This window comes from Meles meles, chromosome 11 (genome assembly GCF_922984935.1).
Source record: "Meles meles chromosome 11, mMelMel3.1 paternal haplotype, whole genome shotgun sequence".
Lineage (NCBI taxonomy): Eukaryota > Metazoa > Chordata > Mammalia > Carnivora > Mustelidae > Meles > Meles meles.
The window spans coordinates 5,739,089-5,762,888 of record NC_060076.1 but is presented as its reverse complement, the minus strand read 5'-3'; the positions used below and the strand labels follow the sequence as shown (position 1 = coordinate 5,762,888).

The 23,800-nt window shown below is 55.4% G+C and overlaps 1 protein-coding gene across 2 annotated transcripts in view; it reads left to right on the top strand.

Annotated features, from left to right (window-relative positions):
• The window catches only part of GPR107 (G protein-coupled receptor 107), a 77,979-nt gene extending 54,825 nt beyond the window's left edge, over window positions 1-23,154 (top strand). For both annotated transcript variants that reach the window (XM_046021925.1, XM_046021927.1), the window contains 4 exons: window positions 9,320-9,369; window positions 10,511-10,594; window positions 11,409-11,527; window positions 18,693-23,154. In XM_046021925.1, coding sequence (XP_045877881.1) covers window positions 9,320-9,369; window positions 10,511-10,594; window positions 11,409-11,527; window positions 18,693-18,789 — 350 coding nt within the window. In that variant the 3' untranslated portion in view covers window positions 18,790-23,154. The remainder of the gene's footprint in view (window positions 1-9,319; window positions 9,370-10,510; window positions 10,595-11,408; window positions 11,528-18,692) is intronic.
• The last annotated feature ends 646 nt before the right edge of the window (window positions 23,155-23,800 follow it).

Genomic DNA, 23,800 nt, shown 5'->3' with positions numbered 1-23,800 from the left:
CAGAAATCACGGCTTATAAGCGTTTACGGAACTCCATTTCTGTGTCCAGGACTGTGTTGTCATTTGATGGGGGCAATAGCTTTTGCACCATTATCTGCTCTGATACTGTACCTAATTATTCTCATGGGACCCTGTGCTTTTCTTTGACTAACAAGATGGCCTTTAACGTGACTTGCCCTCTGTTTACCAGGAGAGCTCCGGGTTTTACATTTCCACCAGGGCTGACGTTTATAAGCACTGTCTTCCCTGACTCCTTTGACTCAGTTCCTGGCTATAATCTCAGGTTTCTCTAATCTTTACTTATATTTTCCCAGGAGAAACTAAGGTGCCCGGGGCCACTGATGTGGTAGGCAGTGAGGATTATTATTACTAGGCCAGACCAGGAGGCCCTCGGTCAAAAGCTCTAGGGTGAAGAAGGAGGTGAGGAGAAGGAGGAGCCTCCCAACCACACATTTTGCTGTGATTTCCCTTGCCCAGCACTTGGGGAGGCCTCTAGGACTGGGTGCCACCTGGGCGGGGATGAGTTCCTCTGGAATTGTTCTGTGCTGTTTTCTGCCCTGCCCTTGAAGATAGCGTTGGGATTGCCCACTCTGGAGCACAATTTCAGGATAACAGGAGAGAAGAGGCAGAAAAAATGAGATGCCCTTTATCTGGTCACTCAGAAAATTTTCATCCTTCCTCTTGGCCCTGGGTGTGGAGCTGGAGCATATGTTTATGATCCTCTCCCGACCCTGAAGTCTGAAGCTGTTACCGTGAGAGCACCATAAACAGCCCTCTGCTCCAGAAAGGTGGCGTGCGGGCAGGCCAAGAAGGCTTTCTCTCCGGCTGGTGTGATGCAGCGGTTCAGAAGGCTCCCCTGCCACTGTGCCTGGGTGACTCAGTGGGTTAAGCCTCTGCCTTCGGCTCAGGTCATGATCTCAGGGTCCTGGGATCGAGCCCCATATCAGGCTCTCTGCTTGGCAGGGAGCCTACTTCCCCCCTCTCTCTGCTTCTCTGCCTACTTGTGATTTCTATCTGTCAAATAAATAAAATCTTAAAAAAAAAAACCCTCCCCTGCCATCGGGGTGGGGGCACTGTGGCATTCTCTCTTGCACTCAAGGCTGCCTCATGTCCGAGTGTGGCCAGCTCTCTAGGTCCCACGTTTTCCATGTGGCATCCACGAGTGCATTAGAGGAAGGGGTGTGTAGGCTCCAGAGACTGGGTGAGATTTTGTGCATGCATGCATTTACCTGGGCAGAGGGTTCATGGCTTTCAGCAAATCTCAAAGGAGTCCATGACCTTGGGAAGGGTTAAAACTACAGCCAGATAGGCTGTTACGAAGAAGTAAGGCGAAAGAAAGAGTATTCGATTAGATTGGCTTACTACAGTGATTTATCATTTCTTTTAATCACCAAAACCCTGTTTTCATTACTTTCCCCTAGCAGATCACCCAAACTTCCTTTAATGTCATTAATAAAATCATAGCTTCTGCTCAACGTTTCAAAATAATCAACCATTGTTACAGCCTGAATTAATATAGTCCATAACCAAAAGCAGAGAGTCCACTGTATATCCCCAGCCTGAGAAGCAGCCACATCATGGACACATGGCCATTTTTTTTTTATTAGGCCTTCAAAACATTGGGCACCTTGCTGTCTTGGGGGGCCCTGGACACCCGGCAGGCTTGGTTCGCGATGGGAGTCGGTGTGCCCTTCCTGGTCTGGGACAGGGTTCTTCTGCCCAGGGGCCTTGGCTTGGATTTGGTTTCTGCAAGTCCTGAGTCACGGGTGAAACCAGTGCTTCTCAGTTGATTACCTAGCACGGTATTTGGGGAGATGTGGTTCTCTTATGGAGAAGGTGTTGTCTGCTGGCGGCCAGGCTGTGTCATCATGCAGTGGGACATCTGACTTTCTTCCTCTCCCGGCTCATTGCCAGCTGTGAGTCTGTGCCATGGGCAGGCGCGGAGCGGCGTGCTCCTTGGCTCAGCGCAGCCCCAGCCGGATGTCAGACTAGGGAGGCTTCTAGCGCCGTGCATGCTGCGGGCTGGCGGAGACAGAAGCAGCGTCAGGTCACCATGGGTCCTTAGGACCCCACCTCCCACCTGCAAAGGGCCGTTGGTGTTTCTGGAGCAGAAGGGCGACAAGAACAGAAACTCACCAGATGTGACGGCAGAGATCTTACAGTCTTCCCTGCGGCTCTCAGCCAGTCTTGGGCCATTTCTACTTCTTTCTTTTTTTTGTTCCTTTACAGTAACTTTTGCTTACAATAAGGTGTATCGTCCTTACCTGTTCAGTTTGGTGAATTTTGACCACTCCTCGATCATTGTTTTATTTTTTTTTAATTTTTTTACTTTTTTATTTTTTTGCTACTTGATGAATAAGGTTATTACTATCTTTATCTGAAAAATCTTCATAGAGAATTGTGGTTTGGTTATTAGCTCTCAGCAGCCCACTCCTGAGCTCGAAGGAAGCTTGCCTTCTTCCGAGCTACCCGATCTTTCTCTTGGGCAAGAGCCATTTGGGGACGGTTCCATCTCTTCTTGGATAGGCAGGCCTCCATCCACCGCTCCCCGGAGGGCCCCCAAACTTGGTTTCCGGCGGTAATTCTGGCGAGCCCTGCATCCAGATAGCGGATGACGGGACCAGGGTGACCATCAACGCTTCTTTCCTCGTTGTATTCGTCTCCAGTCTTGGCCTTCCTAGATCCTGTCCGTGCCAGACCTGTTGAGGAGCCTGCGGGCCGGCAGCGGGCCGGCACAGTACGCTGCGGTGTGATTTGTCAGGCCAACCTTCCCCCCGGGCTTTGGGAGTTCATGAGCATAAGCTGTGCACAAACCATCAGATCCTCCGCGGGCATAAGCAAGCTGACGCAGGTTACCTCTGTCGGTTACATGAACCGTCGTCTGCATTTAGGTGTTTTATACTTATTTTTATCTTTTTTTTTTTTAATTTATTTTACAAGTAGGCAGAGAGGCAGGCAGAGAGAGAGGAGGAAGCAGTCTCCCTGCTGAGCAGAGACCCCGATGCAGGACTTGATCCCAGGACCCTGAGATCATGAGCTAAGCCGAAAGCAGAGGCTTTAACCCACTGAGCCACCCAGGCGCCCCTGTACTTATTTTTATCTTGAATTACCAAGCGTTTCCTGGCATAATAGTTTTACCCTCTCGTCGTCTTCTAAATTTCACTTGGTTTCTCTTGAAGGAAGCCTTATTCTTTTTCTTTCTTTTTTTTTTTTTTTTAAAGGATATTAGTGCCAAAAGGAAGCCTTATTCTTGACAATTTTAACAAACCCTGCTCTGGGGGTGCCTGGGTGGCTCAGTGGGTTAAGCCTCTGCCTTCAGCTCAGGTCATGATCTCAGGGTCCTGGGATCGAGCCTTGCATCAGGTTCTCTGCTCAGCAGGGAGCCTACTTCTCCCTCTCTCTGCCTGCCTCTCGGCCTACTTGTGATCTCTCTCTCTGTCAAATAAATAAATAAAATCTTAAAAAAAAAAAAAAAAGAACAAACAAACCCACAAACTCTGCTCTGTTTTCTCCTTCCCTTTACCTCTATTGTGTTCCATGATCCTGGACCACTTCATTGCTTTTCTCTCCCTCCATCACTCTGAGCTAGTCAGAGCTTAATTTTTCTCTGTAAGTCCCCTTCCCCCCCATTCTTTTAAAATTAATTCTAACTCTGGATCATTGTTTTAAATGTATATTGGAAATGTATTTTTTAAAGAGTTTATTTATTTATCTACTAAAGATTTTATTTATTTATTTGACAGAGAGCACAGTAGGCAGAGAGGCAGGGGGTCGGGGGAAGCAGGCTCCCTGCTGAGCAGAGAGCCCGATGCAGGACTGATGGTCAGATCATGACCTGAGCCGAAGGCAGAGGCTTATTTATTTATTGAGAGAGAGAGAGAGTGCAAGTTCACGAGCAGAGGAAGGGGCAGAGAATCAAGCAGAATCCCCACTGAGCAGGGAGCCCAGTGCCGGGCTCCATCCCAGGACTCCAGGATCATGATTGAGCCAAAGGCAGATGTTTCACTGACTGAGCCACCCAGGAACCCCTGGAAGTGTATTTTGAACCACTTTTCACAGGACCCTCAACCATTTGAAAGTCAGAGTTTCCTTCTCTACAGAGTTCTTGTTTTTTTTTTTTTTTTTTAATTTTACTTATTTATTTGACAGAGAGAGATCACAAGTAGGCAGATCACAGGCAGAGAAAGGAAGAAGCAGGCTCCCTGCCGAGCAGAGCGCCTGATGCGGGGCTCAATCCCAGGACCCTGAGTCCACAACCTGAGCTGAAGGCAGGGGCTTAACCCACTGAGCCACCCAGGCGCCCCCAGAGTTCTTGTGTTACACAGCCGGTCCGCATGCTCGCTCCGCATACTGTCTCCGTGCGATGGGCTGGTGGGATCTCCTCTTCGTGGAGGCCAGTCCCCAGAATGGATAGTTTCAGGCCAGTGTGGCTTCAGGTCAGCGTGTGGCCTGGCTCCCAGGCCTGTGCTCGACACAGAAGTGGGGGCAGCTGCTGCGCCGCCTCCCCACCCCCCCGACCCAGCCATCAGCAGAGGGAGCTTGAACTTGGAGCTTAAGCAGACTGTAGAACCGCTGAGCTTGACAATGAGTCAGAGCAACGCTGACGCCAGCCAGGCCTTGCTAGCATCCTTATTTCTGTAATTTTTGTGTTTGACTCAAAATTCCCTTTGAAGCATGGCAGGGAGGAAGCAGGAGAAAAGGATTTGGGGTAGGTGGGGATGGTTTTAAGCTTCGGGGCTTTCTTTATACCCAGAGAAGGATTGTTTTGGAAATGTTTCACCCTTGAAGAGACTGTCACGGGCCTTTGCTTCTGTGTGCCTCATAAATCACCCAGTATTAACTCCTCAGGATGGATTGCTGGCGGCTCCTGGGCACTGGCCGGCATTTTGAGCCGTGGGCTGGCGGGGGATTACAAAGCTGTGAATGGCCTTTCTCTCGGTGCAGAGTGTAGGCATTGAGAGCGTGGGCTTTAGAGAGCGGTGGACTTGGGTGTTGAGTACCAGCTTTTCTCCTTAAAAGCTGTGTGACATTGGCTAATCTGCTCAACTTCTCCAGGCCTCAGTCCTTCCTCTGTGAGGCAGTGGTCACAGCGGTTGTTCTGTCACGGGGGCGGTTGGGAGGTTTTTAGCCCAGACGAAGCATGAGGGTGCCTGCCGCATGGATCCTCACTCAGCCGCTGCTGACAACCAGCGTCGTGGTTCAGGACCACCCAGGCGAGTCCACTGGGGTGGAAGGGGGCCATCTGTCTTCTTGCCAGCCTCCTCGTTCCTCTTGGGGGTACAGAGGAAAGGTAAAAGTCTAGGGAAGGGGCAGCATCTCCTCTAGCTGGGGCACCTTTGCTCTTGCTGCTGGTCACAGAGATGGCTGCCCTGGTAATTGCGTGTTTTTAAAGATTTAGTTTATTTGTTTATGGGGGGGGGGGAGTCGGGCAGAGAGCACAGTAGAGGGAGTGGCAGGCAGAGTGGGCAGAGGGAGAAGCAGGCTCCCAGCCGAGCAAGGAGCCCGATGTGGGGCTCGATCCCAGGACCCTGGGATCATGAACTGAACCGAAGGCAGACGCTTAACTGACTGAGCCACCCAGGCGCCGCTGCCTTGGTAATTATTTGAAAGAGCTGGGCACTTCCTGCCTCTGTGGGCTCTTGTTCTGTTCTCATCAGTAAAAAATAGTTGCCAAAATCCAGAGTCCGGGGCATTTCCTGGGGGGAGAGTGGGGAAGCCCACAGCAGGAGGTGGGCCTCGGGAGGAGCTCCGGAGAGCAGGTGCACAACCTCCCTGCCCCCCGCCCCTCTCCTTCCCCGTTCCCTGAGAGCTTCTTCAAAGTCCTTCTGGCTAAGTCCAATTCTGTAACAGTGGCAGCCGGGCACGTGTTCTAGGAGAAGCTCTCAGGGTGATTCTGGTGCTCAGCCCAGGAAGAACCACTGCCATAAAAACATCCTGACCATGAGCAGACCCATGCCTGAGAAGGGAGGGACGGGCCAAGCCCAGGCACACGGAGCCATGACGGTGCAGTGACTGGAATGTGGGGCTCTGGGCTCCCGTTTGAGGCATTTTCCACCCACCAGACTCGCTCTTTGACCATATTTGCTGTTTGTGGTGATGGGGTCAGAAATAGCCAGCCCAGACTCGAGGAGCCTCTATTCCCGTGGGAGGCCGGCCTGCCGTGAGCCAGCGAGCAGCAAGCTGGGCAGCGTCCGCCACTCCAGGGGCAGCTCTTTTGGAAGAAGGCAGGAGGAGGCCTGGGATCCCGGGCTGCGACGTGCTGCCTTGCTGGCTGCTCCTTGCATAATGCTGGTGAGGCTTCCCCGGCTGGGTCCTCGCTGCTCGGCAGGCTGACCGCACCATGTGGCAGCCACTGCGACAGTCTGCGGCCCAGTTGGTGCTGGGGCGATGCTATATAACCCTCGTGCGGAAGCAGTAGACATGGGCCGCGTGCTTACTGGGTGCCGTTTGCCTTCCACACACCGTCTCCTCACCTCTGCCAACAACCCTCGTGATGGGCGTTGTTATCCTTGTTGGACAGATGAAGAAACTGAGGCTCAGAGAGGTTAAGTGGCTTTTCTGAGGTCACACAGCCAGGAAGCAGCGGAGTTGGAACTTGAACCCAAGTTGTTCAAATGTGCAGGGCCTGCGCTGCTGCCGGCTTCTGTTTCCAAGCTCAGGACGTGGGCTCCCTCCCGCCTTCGCGGCCCCGGCTGTGACTGGACCACCCAGGTGGGGGCCTGGCCCCCGGAGCAGGGCCAGCGGTATGTCTCGTGTGTGACTGGAAGTGACCTCTGTCGTGACTGCTGGGTTTTGCAGATGACAGTGAGCGTCAGTTACTGGGGCCTGCCTTTCCTGGAGGCAGCACCGCTTGTCCCCACGTCTGTTTGTCCGTCCTCGCCCGCATCCTGCGGTGGCGCGGCATCAGCGCCAGGGCGTGGGCGCACAGGCTCATATTTGAGGCGCTTCGTGGCCTGCCTCAGCCCAGGATGTCTTAGAGCAGCCTGGAGGGTGCGACGTGGTGGTCCCTGGCTCCTGGGAGACGTGAGATGTGGCGCCTTCCACACCCTTCCCCTCACACGCGGTCTTCGCCCTGCGGCGCCTTCACCCCTGTGCCTCCCTCCCCCGTCAACCCCGAATTCTTCGCCCTGGCAGAGAGGGAGGGGACCATCAGACTTACCTAGTCTGCATCTCCCCCGCCAGCCTCCAAGGCGGGGTCTTCACTGATGAAGAAGGGCCTCACCACCGTTCAGACGGCCCTCCGACCTCCGCGAGTTCCTGGCTTTTGACTGCAGTTGGACTCTCATTCTCGGTTCGTTCCATCCTTTCTGCGGAGAAATTATTCTCAAATGTCGATGTGATCAAGGCACCCCTGGCTTCAGACTCTTCAGAGGCTCCCTGGTGCCCTCGGCTCCGCCAAGGAGGATGGTTGGTGGTCTTCCACATCGGCTCTATTTTCGGCTTTCTCTGTGGTCCAGCCCGTTCCCCTGGTCTCTCCATGGTCCGGCTGCCGGCTTCCTCTTCCCCACACGGGGGCCTCTCAGCCCTGAGCCCTTGTATCTGCTCTTCCTCCCTCCCGAGCCCCAGTCAGGCCTCTCTGAGTCACCAGCTCCTCTGGGAATCCTCTGTCTCACCCCAGGGCCGCTGGTCTAGGTTGGGAGCCCCTTTCCGGGCGGGCAGAGCAGCCCAGCCTGCCTGGGACCTTAACATCCAGCCCTAAAACCCTCACACTCCTCTCTGGCTGGCCGATGGTGCTTGGTGAAGCCAGGGCAGGATGTGGCAAGGATTTCAGCAAACGAAATTCAGAAGAGACTTTTCAAGCATTTTTATTACCTAACGGTGTAAGTGTTAATGTTCTTGGCTGTTCACAAAGAAGAGAACTGAGTGTTCGTGTTCAAGAACTATTTCGCTTCGGGGCGGGGGGGGGGGTGCACATCCTGGACCACGGGAACAGCAGATGCCCCCGCGGAAAGACACACTGAAGGGTACTGGTTCACGCAGATGTGTGAAGCATTAAATCCGTGGTGGCTTAGCCTGACGCACAGTTCTCAGATTTAACCCTTGGTCTTCAGTGGAACTTCTCCTGCCCCCGCCCCCGAGCGGCAGGAGCACCCACTTGGGTCGCACGCTCCCATCACTCGCTGGGTACCCTGGCCCCTTGCACTGGGCGTGTATCATCTCCCTTTCCCTGAGGGACAGCAGCCGCTTGGGGCAGAGGCCACAGCTGCCCCATCTTGGGTCGGCTGCATCCCAGAGCCTGGTCCGGGGCAGAGTGAGTGGCAAGCTGGATGTGAACCAGAGAGATCTAATTTTATTTAAAAATAACAAGACTACCAGTTAAGAAAGCTTTGCTGATCTGTCTGCTTTCAGTTAGCTTCCTCCAACGTTGCGTGCATGAGTCCATCCCAGCTCCACACCTGGGTGTTAAAGCCTCTCAATTTGGAGGGTTAGATTTGTCTAAAGATTTTCTGATCCTCTCCTCATGGAGGCGTTCAGTTTCTCCCGGAAGGTTCTCACACATACTATTAGCCGATCATCACATTGAGGATTAATTTAGGATTCCAGGAATTTTTTCTGGAACCCTAAGCTTGACTGCCCCCCCCCAATCATGAGCCAGAAGAGGGGGGAAAGGAAGAGGAACCTTCTCCACCCACGGCGCCATTCTTAAATGGAACCAGTAATTGAATGCTATTAAGCCAAATTAATTTGCCTCCTGCAGGAAGGTTTATGATGAATGAAAAGCTTGCTAATCGGGGAGGGAGCCAGGCTACCCTCTGTGGTCATCAATATTTCATGGCCATAGGCGGTGGCAGGAAGTTAGCTGTCCTGGCTCCCTGACCTTGAGCGATCCAAAGGTAGGACACAGCCAGCAGTGTTGTATTTAAAGGGCTTGTTACAAGCGAAATTTGCAAGATGCACTTGTGGGTTAATTGAATTTAGACCCTCAGCTAGTGGGCTGCTTAGGGCCCCGCCTGAGATCGGTCCTAGTGGGGAGTGTCGCTCTGTCAGCCACAGGGACAGAGCTGAAGTGTTTACCCCTGGCTTTCGGGGGCAGGGGCGGCTAGAGTTTTAGCGTCTGCCGATTTCTGTGGCGTCAGTGTACCCCCCAGCATGGCAAGTTGAAAGCTCCTGAACCCGGAATAGGGAGATGCACTGGCTCCCATAACTCCCGGATTCTTCCTGGTGGCGGGGGGATCCTTCCAACCTGAAGCTGTGCCCCTGGGCAGTACTCATTTGCATTAGACTTGGCCTTGTAACAGAGGGCCCTTGAATGTCACTTGCTTTTAAACATGAGAAAAGAAGTTAACGCGCCTGTCATTCTGTTCTTTCTTTTCCCTAGCTGCTATTAACTTAGCAAAGCTGAAACTTTTCAGACACTATTACGTCTTGGTGAGTAAAAAAACAAACAAACCCTGAATCTGTAAATAAGATCAGTTCAAGGAGCATAACAAATGAACTTCCAGAGAACTGGCGGAAGCCGGAGTTGTGCTGCCTGGGCCGTGCAGATTTCTTTTTATCAAACCAAATTGTGTCTTTTGACCGGAGAAATTAAACAGCTGAGTCACGCCTTCTTAAACGTTAGTTTTAAATTTGGCTTTAAATACTCGGAAAAGTGATACAGGCTCGGTGTTTTCTTACAATAAAGGGACCCTAATCTTCTACCCTTTCGTCCCTCCGCCTCCCCTGGGTGATTCCCGTGAACGGTTGGGTGCTTCTCTGGGTGCCCTTCCAAGCACAGGCCAGACAGCCGCCCTCGGCTTACTTGCTTTAGTCATTTGCAAAAATGAGAAAAAAGTCCCTATGAGCAGACACCAAAAGGCAGGACCTGCTGTAAATTATTAAGACAAAGCTCTTCAAGAGTTTGTTTCCTGATTACTAAAAGAAAGTTTCTGAGCCCTCTTCCATCTGTGGGCTGGACAGGTCCTTCCCTGTGAGCGCAGCCACCCTGGGCTTGGTCCCAGGGAGCAGTTCAGGCCCCCGGGGTGGGGGAGGGGAATCCTTGCCACATCCTCCCTTGCTAGAATTCTGGCGTTACTCTGGTACTCGATACTCAGGTACGCCCTGCGGGGGTGGGCCTCTGCCTTGGGGGGTGGGGTGGGGGGGGGTGAGCCTCTGCCGCAGAGGCGGAAGCAGTGTGGGCCCTGAGGCCTGTGTTTTGCTATCACTACTCGGAAACAGGCCTCAGGGCCTGGGAAGAAAAAAATCCTGTCCTTTGGGGATTGAAGTCAGTGGGTCCTGTATGTGGAAAAGGCGAGGACGGCGTGAGAGTTCAGAGCAGCCACGCCCGATGCCTTGTGCTCCCCACATCGTCGGGTGGGTGGCCCCCTAGAGGTGAGGGCCAAGTCCTTCTGAGGGGGCGGCCGGAGAAGCCGTCTCTGCCGTGTTTATTAATCAGCACCTTAAGGGTCAAGTGATTTTCCTCAGGGAATTCTGTCTTCTCTGTTGTTCCCTTGTGACAGCGAGATGTTGGAAAGAAGCGATGCTGGCCTTTCCATGTTGATTTCATTTCTTCCTCATCCCTGCCCCGTAGATCGTGTGTTACATATACTTCACCAGGATCATCGCCTTCCTCCTCAAGCTCGCCGTTCCGTTCCAGTGGAAATGGCTCTACCAGGTGCGGGGCTCGGGCATGGGGACGGCGCAGGGGGGGGGGGGGGGCGGGGGGGGAGCGGCCGAGGGGGAGGGCTCGGGGTGTAATGTGAGGTCACTCCGGAGGGATCAGGCAGTGACCACTCCTGTCGCCTCTGGCCCACAGCTAAGATGATCTGTTTGCCCAGGAAAGCTGCTGGATTACATGAAAAATCTGGAAGTAATTGCATTATTGATTTTAGTTTTCAATTTTACAAGACTTGGAAGAGAAAAGCCTCAGGCAGAGAGTGTGAGCCTCGCCCTGGATAATTAAAACACAATGAGACGTGGTTTTTTCCTTCAGCTACGGGGCTCAGGAAAGCTCAGAATCCAGAATGCCCCTCTTTACCCACAAATATTTCAGTGATACAGTGTCTTTGCCGTAGACTCGAGCTCGTTGACTCCTAGGGGAAGCTACCTAATGATCTAGAGCCTGTTCTCGCCGGGACGTGTAGTCGGCACTCGGTGCTGCCCCAGTTCCGGGCGGAGGGCACAGCAATGAGACTTTTCCTAGGGGCGCCCGTTGGTGCTGAGGGCGCTACGGGAAACGTGGGGCTAGAAGGAGCTCTTAAAAGATTCTGGTGACGACTGGTTAAAGCCTGGGGTCTTAACCATCATCCCCGAGCAGAATGCTCCTAGCTGAGGCTCTGACCCACCTGGTGAGGAGGCCCTACCCCAGCCCTGCCCTGGCCTTTGGTGGTGGTAGGGGGGGCGGGCGAGTATGGCACCGGTTTTAGTTACATTGCTTTCAGAAGAACAGCCTTGCTAACCTCTTTTTCTGGATGGGTTTTAATTCGCAGCTCCTGGACGAAATGGCCACGCTGGTATTCTTTGTTCTAACGGGCTGCAAATTCCGTCCGGCTTCAGATAACCCCTACCTACAGCTTTCTCAGGAGGATGACCTGGAAATGGAATCCGTGTAAGCAATCTCCCCTCGTGTCCCTCCTCCTTCGGCCCCCGGACCCTGCCAGACAGCGTGGTGGGAGTCGGAGTCGGAGTGGGAGCGGCTTCTCTCTGCGTTCTGTCGCTCCCGAGGTGCTACCTCTATATTTAGCAGAAGGAAATGGACACTTGAGCCCCAGGCTGTCTTACTCAGTTTGAAGTACAGTGTCTGCCAAGATCGCTCCGTCTTCGCAGGGGAAGTGGAGCCGGCCCTCCGCTTAAGCATCCCCCAGCGTCGTTGGCGCCCGCTTCCACTGAGCCGGTGGTGAGAACTTGGGCATTGGCTTGGCCCGTTCAGCCCTCCCGAGGATGGGCAGCCCCGCTTCCTGTCGGCCCCCAGCCTCCGGGAGCTGACGTCTAAAAACGTGATCCTCTGAGTCCTCTCTGGGTCTGCTGCTTGTCGGCAGGCTCCTCTGGCACCAGATAACGAAATGGTTTTCACAGCAGGCACAGTGACTTGACCTCTATGCGAGCGTTCAAGCCGGCTTTTCTGAGTCACAGGGCCAGTGACTTTAGGGTCCTGTTTTCCGGGGAAAGGGCACTCATTATCTAGAAAAGAAATAGCGATGGAGAGTATTGGCTCGTTTACTGTTGGACTGTGGTGGGCCAGGTCAGGTGTTGTGTTCCATGATTGGCCTAAGGCGGAGTTTCGGGTGTGCTGCCTCGGAGCTGGGCGACTTGTCTGCTGAGCCTCTGGCCCCTGCTGGGTTGTCGGGCAGCATAGGACAGCTCTCTGTGCTCAGCCCCGCTACAGGAACAATCAGCGGAAGGCTGCTCCCACCGATGGGCCCAGACAACAGCTCTCGGTACAGGAGAACAAATACCAGAGGGGAAGGCGCGGAGCCCCGGACGTGCCTTTTCTAGAAGCAGCAGAATCCGAGCCAGTAACTTGGTTGGAGGGGCTCAAGTGAGAGGCAGTGGGGTAAGCGCAGCGGGATGGCTGTGTTTCTCCATGCCCCAGCCCCCGGCAGGGCGTCCCCTGGGCTAGCAGCTGGAAGCCGACCGGCTGGGTCATTGAACGTTCTCCCGCAGTGTAGGCCTTCCCGCGTCCTTTCCATCGGCCGTCGTGCCAGAAGCGCAGAGGCAGTGTGCGGGTAGTTTTGTCTCATGGCAGAATTTTTTAAAATTTTGTTTTGGTTTTTTGTTTCTTGCTGGCGATATGTGGTGACTGTTATAGCAGGAGGGTCTTTGTGTCCTCGGATCAGGGCAGGGAAGCGGGGGACGTGGTCAGACAGACCACGAGCCCCGTGGAGAGGAGGGAGTGTGTCCTTCCTTCTGGCAGGCTGGGGGAGAGAGATGGGAATGTTAAGGGTTATCCGGTGTTTGCCTCCCCTTGCGCTCCTGTTGGAAGGGAGGAGCGTTGTGGCGACACCGTGATTTCTGTGGCTCAGTGTCAGCCGTCCTGGGATAGCGAGGGAGCTGCGCTTCACTGGTGGAAAAGCTGAGTATATCCCAGCGAGAGTCAAACCACAGGTGAAGGCTTTGTTTAGTGGGGTAGGTACTGTTTCCATGGAGCCCTAAGCCTGCTTAGCCTGCGAGAAAGAAGTTGGGGGACACGTGGGTGGCTCACTGCGCTAAGCACCTGCCTTCTGCTCAGGTCCTGGGTCCTGGGATCGAGCCCCACATCGGGCTTGCTGCTCAGCAGAGAGCCTGCTTCTCCCTCTCCCTCTCCCTCTGCCTGCTGCTCTGTCTACTTGTGCTCTCTATCTCTCTGTCAAATAAATAAATAAAATCTTTAAAAAGAAAGAAAAGAAGTTGGGCAGCCGACTGAGGCCATGTACCTTTAAGTCAGCAGGGAAATTGTTCTGGGCCTTCTCCCTGGCTGAGAGAAAGTCCTGTGGATTAACAAGCTGTGTCTGAGCAGAACAGGCCGAGGTGGAGACTCCGGCCCTCAGCCTGCCGTCCACGCTGACCTGCGGGTGAGCGCGAGGGCTGATGTCGGCTCCTCGGGGACGCCACTGCGCCCCAGGCTGTCCCCCCTCTCTCCTGCTTGGAGGTGCTGTTCCTGGATGGCACCTCTTGAATCTTCCGGAAATAACTGAAGCTAGAGGCAAGCAGAGCCATTATTTGTGTTTTCTAAAAAGACAGGAGCTCTGTGTCGTCCCGGTGGAGGGTGTTTCCTGGCGAAAGGAGCTTGATCTGATCCTCGCCACAGAGCACATATCCCTGGCCCTTTGTGGAAAGGAATATTCCTTCGGCCTCACACACCCCAAAACAAATCCTCTTCGTAATGAGTCTGACCCATCAATGGCCCATGAACGCTAAGCTGGGCCGCTCACTGCCCTTGTTGATTGGGATTCTGGGTAGTTTCTCTACTACGTGTTTTCACTCCCTTTCTCTGAAGTGGGTGCATTTGGGAGGCGTCTTGCCAGGTGAGCCCAGGATGGGCCGGGCTCCTCCTGGGGGTGGAGCGCTCCCCCCTTCCTCCGGCCCCGGCTGCTCGAGGTCGGTGCAGCTGCCAACCCCCAGCCCCGCCTGGCTTGTCCCGCGGGGCCCGCAGAGCGAAGGTGTGGTCCGAAGTACCCGACTTCCCGTCATTTTCTGTTTCTCTTTCTGTAACGACTCTCCTTGGGCTAAAGCTTTTGCAAAGACTTAACCCATTTTGGTAAGAGACTTTATCACAAAAAAGTCAGCAAATTAAAAGGTAAATATCGCATGCGGTTTCGGTGATCAGGCCTGGTTAGCCGCCTCCTGTGCTAGGCCTGTCCTTGGAGACTGAATTCTTCGCCGCTGTCTTGAGATGCCAGGCTGGGAGGAAGTACTTGCTGCGGGTTCCAGGGCCGGGAAGCCGCCTCTCTGAAAGGCCCGATCCAGAATGCTGGCCTCACGGTTGCCGGGAACCTTTTTTCTACTACGCTGCCTTCGTTCAAGTGGACGACCAGCAAAAGGGGAGACAGCACTTAGAGACGAATAGAATTGTTTCTCAGCCAGACTTCTGCACATCTCAAGTCCAGAAAACACTTTTCAGCTGAGTTATACTTTACTGTTTGGTTTGGTTACAGAAACAGATGCTTCCAGGGGCCGCCCAGGCCCCGGATCACAGCATGGTGCGGCAGGAAGAGGGGTGGGCACCTGGAACCCCCCTTCTGAGGTGCCTGTGTGCAGTAGGCCCGTCCGGTCGCAAGCACAGATCGTCAGGGTTCTGCCGGGAAAGGAAGGGTCACCTTTTAGATGGAGAGGGGAGGCGGGAGGCCGCACTGGGCCGGTCTGCTCTCCAGCTCCGTTACACTTCCCTGCTCCTTCTCTCTGTCCTGCACACTCTCTCCTGAGCCCGCAGGTGCCGTCCTAACGTCAGCAGCGGTCACAAGGGCTGCCCTGAGCCAGCACTGCAGGCGGGACAGCCTCTGCCAGGAGTGGGCTCTGGGCTTGGTGGCCGGAGGGGCCTTCCTGGCACTGGTCACTGGGTCCACGTGGGCCCCACGGTGAGCGGCCCGGTCAGCCCCGTAGGCTATTTGGAGCACCAGCCAGTGCGGGCCCCCTGGGGAACAGTGGGACGGATGCCGCCAGCCACGTGGCCAGCCGTGCAGCCGGGGGTGCCCCCGGAGCCGGGAGCGAGGGCATCTCAGCTGCCGGGTTGAGAAGGAGCTAGTCAGGCAGAGAAGGGCTGAGGAGAGCGAGAAGGACAGACCCTCCCTCTCTGGCCTCGCAGGCCCCAGCCAGGGAGTGAGGGTGGGTGGCTGCGTCCCCAGAGTTTGTGTTAGACTGGGAGTCGCTGCCGCCCACTGCCTCACTGGAGCTCGGAGAGCCCCTTCCTGCCCTGTGTGCAGGGTCTCTGAGAACTGCTGCTCGCACGGTGGCTTTTCTGCCGTTGTCCCCCTTCAGCATTTACCCCCAGAGAGGGACGCACAGGGAGGGGCCCGCAGAGCTTTGAGGTTGCTGGAGGCCCTCGCGTTCCCGCCTGCCGCGCTGTCGCTGGCTCCTTTCTCACCGCGGCGGCGGCGGCGGCACACCGGTCGGCCGCAGCTGGCGGGCTGGTCTGCGGCACTCGGGCGGCACTCGGGCGCCACGTGTGAGTGCCACTTGCCAGCGGCCTGCTGGGACCCAGGATGCGGAGGCCCGCCCGGCATCACTGCCTTCCTGGGTGGCGCTCTGCTTCCGTTCACTTCGCCCATCTCCTGCTCCCGTGACCTCCCTCTGTGCTGACACGCTCCCCGGTTCCACCGACAGTGGGGAAGGCTCGCCCAAGCCCAAGGTCGCCCCCGACGTTTCCTCACTGACACCTCCCCACCCCCAGACCCCCCAGCTCCAGCCACTTGCTTCCTCTGAGCTTCGGTCCCTCTAGCCACCTGCTCACTGGTACCCAAACTTGTGTCCCCTGCGCTCCCTGCGGGCACTGCCGTCCACCACTCGCCATCAGCAGCACGTGGCCATTGCCCTAAACACCTCCCTCTTCTCAGGCACGTGGAGTGAGTGGCCATTTCTTGGGGACCTAATGTCACGTCTCCTCTCCCCCTTTGCCTGAGCGCCCTGCCTTCCTACAGCCGATGTCCTCACCCCCGGTCTTCCTGTCTCCCGGTCCGGTCTCGTGGCTCCCGGAATCACTTGTGGAGTGTTTTCCAAGGAGAGTCCCTGGTCCCTCCCCTGGAGACTTAATTCTCAATGTTGAGGCTCAGGTACCTCTGTCCTTTTTTAAGTCCCCAGGGCATCCTGCCTGAGCCAGGACTGAGAACTCCGGCGTGAGGGTCAAGTCCAGCCGGGGTGACAAGGCAGACGAGGCCCTCCACGGCCCTGCCCTGCCTGCCCTTGACCCTCCTGCGACTTACCTTTGCCAACAGCTACTTCACACTCCCTGACCACGCGGGGAGCTTTCTTTTGTTTCTTGCATGCTTTTTGCCCTTTACGTTTCTTTTGTTCAGAAGCTCCCTAGCCCTCCCGCCCCTCCGTCTTGCCGCTGCTCCTCCTTCCGTACAGGCTTCGAAGCGGCCCCCAGCCCTAGGCAGGGGTGATTCTCCCCACGCCAGCCCTCGTCCTGCCTGCTCAGAGCTCTCCTGTCTGTTTCCAGCAGCTTGTATGTTCCTCTGGGAGACCGTCTTCTGCTGGGCTGCGGGCGCCCCAAGAGCCCCGATTCCTGTCCCTTTCTGTCCCAGCCCCAGGCCGGCATGACAGAGTGAGCCTTGTTTTCTCAGTTGGTCCGCCGGCTGGAAAGCAGTGTTTTGTTGGGGGAAAGACAGGCCGCAGCCTAAGCCCCACTCGGGTCCAATGAACAGGCTGTACTCAGCCCGAGCTGCGTGGAGCGCTGTCCTGTCCAGGAGGGGCCACAGCCCGACAGCAGGTGCTGTCGCTGCAAGTGACTCTCCGAGACTCGAGGGTGCATTTCTTCTCTGATCTCACAGGCTTGGAGAAGCTGTGCTGGAGCTAGGAAGGCTTCTGGTTCTCTTGGGCCTACAGCTGCTCCCCCTGCGTGTCCCAGTCCAGTGACAGCCCCGTGAGGACAAGACCTGGGTGTGTGCCTGCGGCCTGGGAGAGGGGCACCCTTCCTGGAGGGCTCAGGCCCTGGCCGCGCCAGCTGACGGGAAGTGGTGCCGGGTCACATGGCGAAGGGGGTGCTTTCCTTTGTCCGGGGACCGTGTTTACACTCGCAGCATCTGCAGGATCCCCCGGGTCCCCTAAGAGCCACGTCTGGGCAGACCACGTTGTCCTGACTTGCCAGAAGTACAGCCGGCCCACGGTCTGAAGGCCTCCTGTCTGAGCCAAGTCCCACCTCTGGGGAGGACTGGCTGGCTTTGGGGCCCGGTCACAGCAGCAGCACGGTGGCAGGAATGAAAGGAGAAGTAAAGGGGGAAATTTTCTCCCTACCCCATAAACACTTACTTGCCTTTAGGTCCAACTGGACAGCCTCTAGGTGTGTGCCGTGTAGAGCTGCTGAATTACCATGTGTCGGTGAAAGGATTTGGTAGCTGGTGGGGGGTTAGGAAGGGTCCTCGGAGAGATCTGTGGAGTTGAGCGATGGAATTTATTTTACTGTTTCAGAAATTCCTCTAGGTCCGTGATGGGGCGCATAGGTGCCTCGTTTTCTCAAGTATTTAGGGAGATGCTGGCAGGTGTGTTTGTTTACTCGTTTTTAATTCTGTTTGTTAGAACAGTTGTGGGTTCACAGCAGACTGGACAAGAGGGACAGAGATTTCCCAGGTGCGCCTCGGCACCACCTGCAGGACGGTCGGCACGTTTGTTACAGTCGGTGGACCGACACTCACCCGTCCTTATCGCCGAGTCCGTAACTCCCCTCCGGGCTCACTCTTGGTGGTGGTTGTTCGGTGGCTTTGGACGAATGTGTCACGTCATGGGTGTACAGTACACACCCACCCAGAGCAGTTTCCCCGCCCGGTGACTGCTCTGAGCCCAAAGCAACCCAGAGCCTTCATAGGTCCTGTCCGGCTCACAGCTGGTGAGGCAAGAGTTTGGCTTCTCCTGCACTCCACCTTCCCGAGAGATGTTGTGACTCACTGTCAGGAAAGGGCCACCCTGCTCGCCTCTGCACATTCTCCGAAGCCGGCCTTCTGCCCTCTCTGATCTATGCGTTCAGTATAGGGTTCCGTGGGACCTCCTTAGTGCCGGGCACCAACAGAGGCAAGGCCCCTGTCCCCGGTCCCAAAGGGGAGGCCCAGCCTCGTGCTCCCGGACAGCGATGCAGAGACCAGGGCCTGGGTCTCTTTCTGAGGGTCAGAGAATCTTTGGGCCGGAAGGTTCCTCTAAACCCGTGGTTCTGTCCCATGACTCTCAGAATGACTACCCCTGCTGAGCTTTCTTTTCAGAAGGTGAGGGCACAGATCGTCGTCTTGTAATCACAGTCAGGTAGCCAGGCAGCATTAGAATTGGTGGAGGCCACGACGGAAAGCGAGGACTGGATCCACGTTGATTGTGGTAGTGACAGCTGGTGGTGTTGATCAGATGCTCCGGAGAATCTCATTTTCCCCCGTGACGGTTCTGGGAAGCGGGAACCGTTTCTCATACTTAGAAGGGGGAGAGCAGGCGGCTTGGTGGGGTTACGCAGCTAGCCAGGAGCAGGGTCGGGACCGGAACCGGGTCTGTCTGATTCCAGAGCCAACACATGTAGCCACTCCGCTGTGCCGTGGGGACAGTGGCCTTTCACTTAAAGACTGCGATTGTCCCAATTGTTCTGTTTTGTTTTTCCCCTCATTCAGCGTGACGACATCAGGGGTGATGGAGAACATGAAGAAAGTCAAGAAGGTGACCAACGGCTCAGTGGAACCCCAGGGCGACTGGGAAGGCACCGCGTGACGGAGCAGCCTCGGGGCCGGGACTGTCCAAGAGAACCTCTAATTTATTAATCATCCTAGTGGTGAGCAGGAGTTCTTGGCACCTCCCGACAGTGACACCACAGAGCACGCGGCTGGGAACAAAGTGCCACGGAAACCTAATTTTTTACTCTCTTTTATGGAAACTGGATCTGTGGCTGGTTATGGGCAGCTAGAATTCTCCTTCAGGTGGGGACGGCGGGGAGGGCGTGTAGACAGGAGGAGGAGAGAGGAAGACTTTGTTTGTAGTTTCTATTTCTTTCTTTTTCTTAACTGGGAACTCTCCAGAAAGACGCAGTTGTGCCCCTCAGTGTGTGGCAGCAGGGAGAGGAGTGTTGGTGGAAGGGGAGGGAGGGCAGCGGCGCGAGGCTGGGGCCAGTCCCGGCTCAGGAATGAGGCCGCAGGAGATGAGCAGGGGCTGAGGCAGGATACAGGGACTTAGGAGAGAGACGGAACTCACCGTGGCATCTTTGGGGCACAAAAATGAATGAAATTAGGTTATTTTAGAAGGCAGCGTCAAAACCCAGTTTAGCCTTCGGAGCCTGCCGCAGGGTTCCTGGCCCAGAGTGTTGCCCCAGACCTTGACCCCAGACTCTGAAAGCGACCAGGAAGCAGCAGCTCCAGAGGCCCGACGGTCTACTTCCCAGAAGGGCTGGGTCATCTGGGGGCTGAGCATCCCTGTCAGAGTCACGGCTCCGGAACCGTGGTGGGAAGTGCTTTTCTTGATGGAAGCAGATGTGGTGTTGTGTAACGGATGGACAGAAGTGTACGTTTCAGCTCAGAAAGCGTTATCCAGTAGGATTCCCTCAAACATCTGGCTCCCCTGACTGCCCCGAGCAGGACCAGCTCTTTTCCTTCTCTCACTGTGGCCGCGTCTGTTTCGTGTCATCCAAATATGGGGAGAAACGGGAAGGAGTTTTCCTTAAAGGCGCAACTAGGGACAGACAAGGTAGTATTTAAGCAGATATTTAAGTACAAGCAAATCGTCATCACTAAAAAGTTTTTCCTATAAACCAGGTAGGCTTTCTGATAGGAATGAAACAGACCTCGTCCCCATCTCCCCGCAGCATGCCTGCCGGGAGAGCAGGTGTGTTGAACAGCTTTTCTCTCTGGCGCTGGGCATGTCGAGCTCTTTCTCAGAGACTCAGCGGAGGGCCCTTCCAAACTCTCCAAGCCTGGAGAGGAGCGCGGGCAGCCTCCTCAGGGGAGCGGTGGTACAGCTGGTAGGGAAGTCCTTTGGATGGTGGGATGAGCTCAGAAGGTCCACTGTGGCCCCGGGGCGGAGGGGGGCGGTAATCCCCCACCAGAGTGATGGTCGCCCAGACCTGAGCCCAGAGGCTGAACCGTGGCCTTGTTGGAAACGTTTCCGAGGGTGCCAGGAGCCTGCACCTGCCTGGGCCTGGGGCTGCGGGTGGGCAGGCGTCTCTGGAGGTGGTTTTCTCCCCTCCCCGGCTTGGAAGCATCCTTCAGAAACTGCGGAATTCAGGAGGTGGACCTCAGCTCCCCAGGTTCGCCACCTGAAGAGTCTGTCCTCAGTTGTCCCTCTCCTGTCCTCTTTGTCCCAGACGAAGGGAGCGGGAGAGCGTCCTCTTTATGCACTTTCCTTAGCCCTGGGTGCTCTGCGCAGCCCTTCCTGCGCAAAGGCTCCGTCCTGGCTGGGCACGGGGTGCGAGCTGGAATCTTCTGTCTTCTGAGGCTGCTGCTGTTCGCCTTGCCGCAGGTTTGAGGGCAGGGATCATGTGTCTCCCCAGTTTGAGGAGCAAGGAAATTTGCCCTAAGTATTTATTTAAGGCACCGCTTCTTTGTCTTTCTGTCTTCCTTCCTTCTGTTTTCTTAAATAGGGGCTACGTGATCAGAGAAGGAGGTTTCAGGGAGGACGGGAATATTAAGACTGTTTTCCTGGCGTAAACGCCGTCCCAATACTTCCAAACTGTGTCTCATACTGTGATCAAACCCCTCGCGGTGCTCCCCTCAGAGGGACGCCTTTGCCGTTCATCCTGCGAGCAGATATTCTTGACTGGTCCCTAGACTTGGTAAGACCCAGAAGTGTGATGAAACCCCCCTCCCCACCCCGGAAAGGGTCCCCGCAGAGGTGTCCTTGATTCACTTGCTGGAAGCCAGGGCGTGAAGGAGCCCGGGAGGAGGAGAACGCGTTGGGGCAGCTCTGACCTGACTGCCCTCCCTGAGCCGGCCGTGGCTCCCGCCTTCCTCTGCCAGAGCCTCGAGCCTCAGCAGCCAGGCGAGGCCGGGAGCCAGCGTGTCGGGCTCCCGGTGCCACACGTGCGCCTCAGGGCTCAGGTGCACCGCGGCTGAGGGGCTGAACCTTCTGAACGGGAGAGTGCAGGCCAGATAAGGTCGTGATGTAGGAGTAAAGGCTAACGAGTCTGCCCAAGTCCTGTATTGTCACTGGCAGGAGGTTCGAAGTGAGGCCCAATGATCAAGAAAAGTCAAAACCCCAGCCCCAGCTTGGGAAAACTGGTTTTCCCACATTTGTACAGGTTGTTAGAGCTCTCCTTCCTGTTCTGTAAAAACGTCTTCCCGGTGTCCATCATCTGGGCGCTGTGACCCGCCCTCAGCTCTCCTCTCGAGCAGAGCAGAGATGACTGCGGGTCCGAAGCCAGCTGGTCGCCCCAGTCCTTCCTGCAGCTGAACCAGCGTTTGGGGGCCCAGGCAGGAAGGCTCGGGTGTGTGTCCAAGAGCGATGGGCAGTATTTACAGCTTCGCCTTGTGCGCCTGCTCCCCGTTTCTGCCTCTGCAGGATTGCCCCCGCTTCCTTTGAGAAAGCTGCTCTGGACCGCCCGGGCGGCCGGCTGCCAGCTTTGAGGAAGGAAAGGGTCTGTTGTCCCGTAATAAAGTGTGTATGTTTTGCTAGAAAATTACCACTTAGACAGCAGGAACAATCATCGATCTCTTCATCCTGGCTTCTAACCGTGGCCAAAGACGCCATCAGCCCGTTTCTTAGGTTCCTTGGTGCTTTAAAATTTCAGTAGCCGCGTGTTCGAACCTGCTGACTCCAGCCCCGGTGGACTGGTGGCCCCTTCTCCCGTCAGGAGACGCTTACTGCAGAGTGAAAGATGGCTTCCCACATCGTAGCCTGAGTCAGTTCCGTTTGCTTCCAAGAAATCACTTTGGAGTAAAATGTCCAGGTGTGGTTTCTCCGGGATTCATCTGGGCAGCCCCGCAGCACTGCCTCTCTGCTCCGAGTGCCTGTCCTGGCGCGCTTCCTGCTCCTGCGTTGTGAGCTCATCCGGGTAGCTGCTCCCTCTTGTTCCACTACCTGCCCCGCCAACCTCACCCCCTTTGCTTTCCTCTGACCCACCCTGGCCGCCTACCGGATCGAGAATGTGCTTGGTCTGCAGTGCCCGTGGCTGCTACCTGTCTCTGCCGTTCAGGATCCAGTCAGTAAATGAGAAGCTTCCCCACTAAAGAATTTAGGCTTTGACTTGGTACTTCTTGGTATGCGAAGAAGGCATTCTTCTGGAACACGCCATATGTTCCAAAAGATTGCTCTTGACTCAGGTTTCTTCCTCCAGGGTGCTGGGGGCCCACCTGAGCTGATGCTAAGACTTGTCCCCCCTGCAGTGTGGTTATCGATCAGTGAACTGAACACTCCATCCTTCCCCAGGGGCTGTGCTCTACCCTGTACCCCCTCTGGATGGCTTATGCTTAAAAAATGTTTCTCGGTGTCTCTCTGCTAGGGCATGGGACATGCACATCCTCCGAGCTCCTGTGTGAGGAAGGCAGCCTGGCCGAGAGAGGGACTAGGTAGTGTGGGAGCCAGGATCTGGTCGTGTTGCGCGGGGACTGTTGGAATTCCGGGCGTAGGAAGTCTGCAGGCAGGCCGTTGGGGAAGGAGTTCTGGACAATTAAGGGTTGAAGGGAGACAGAAAAGCTCACTCACTTCAAGACAGCTCATTTTAGGGCCATCTTTGAGGTTGTGCAGTGGACAGCCAAATCAGATGGGCGTGGGGGGCAACAGGGCAGCCTTCTTAGCATTTAAGATACTTACTACAAAAGGGTCCCCAAATCCCGGCCACACGGGTGGGGGGGCAGTTCTTGGCGCCTTAAGCAGCTTTTCCCACCATAAATTGGATTTGCCTGGTCATGTGACCTCAAAAGAAGTCAGACACATCTAATCCAGAAATAAGTTTCATTTGGGGGAGAAAATGTCTGTAAATACCATTCGCTTTCCACGTTTTCAGTATTTCTGTTTTTTAACACTAAGGATCACTGAAGAGTATTTATGTAAACATGTACGGGGTGGGGCTTCCAATCAGGGTGAGGTATGGGCTGGATTCTCTCGCTGTGATGCAGACTTGTAAAATAAAGATTCTCTGACGGAAATGGATGTTTGTAATCCTGTAGGGAGTCACTGACTCGGGGCTGCTGCCTCTCTTCCTCCTGCTCGTCATTTTTCCCTTTGTGAGTCTTGTTCATTAAATTAGTTAACTGCCTCCCACCTGCTCGCACTGACAACAGTGACTCCTACTAGAGACGCTCGGCTGCACCCCCAGGGGCTCGGTTCTGGAACAGACTGGAAATCCCCTGTCGTTTCCTGGTGCCCTGCCTCCATCGGGGCGCGCGCCTTCCAGGGCAGGACCTGCCTGCCGGCTGCCGCTGCTGGAGGGGAGGGGACAGTGCGGCCTGGGGGTGACGCCCTCGCTGCCCCAGAATCCCGAGCTCTGCCCTCTGACGCTGCTTCTCAAGCAGGCCGCGATCACATCAGAATCACAGAAATCCAAGACTTCAGACTCAGAGCCTTTTTAGAAGTCATGCAATCCCAAACCTCTACTTTGACTACGGATGTTTGGACTGAGGTGTAACTTCCGTACGGTCAAGTTCACTCTCTAAACGCACAGTCGGAGAAGTTTGGACAGACGCGTACATAGTTCTGTGGCCGCCACCATAATCGGGGTGAAGCATTTCCAACCCCCATGAGGTTCCCCCGTGCCCCTCAGCCAGAACCACCCTGGAAAGGCCACACCCCTGCTCCA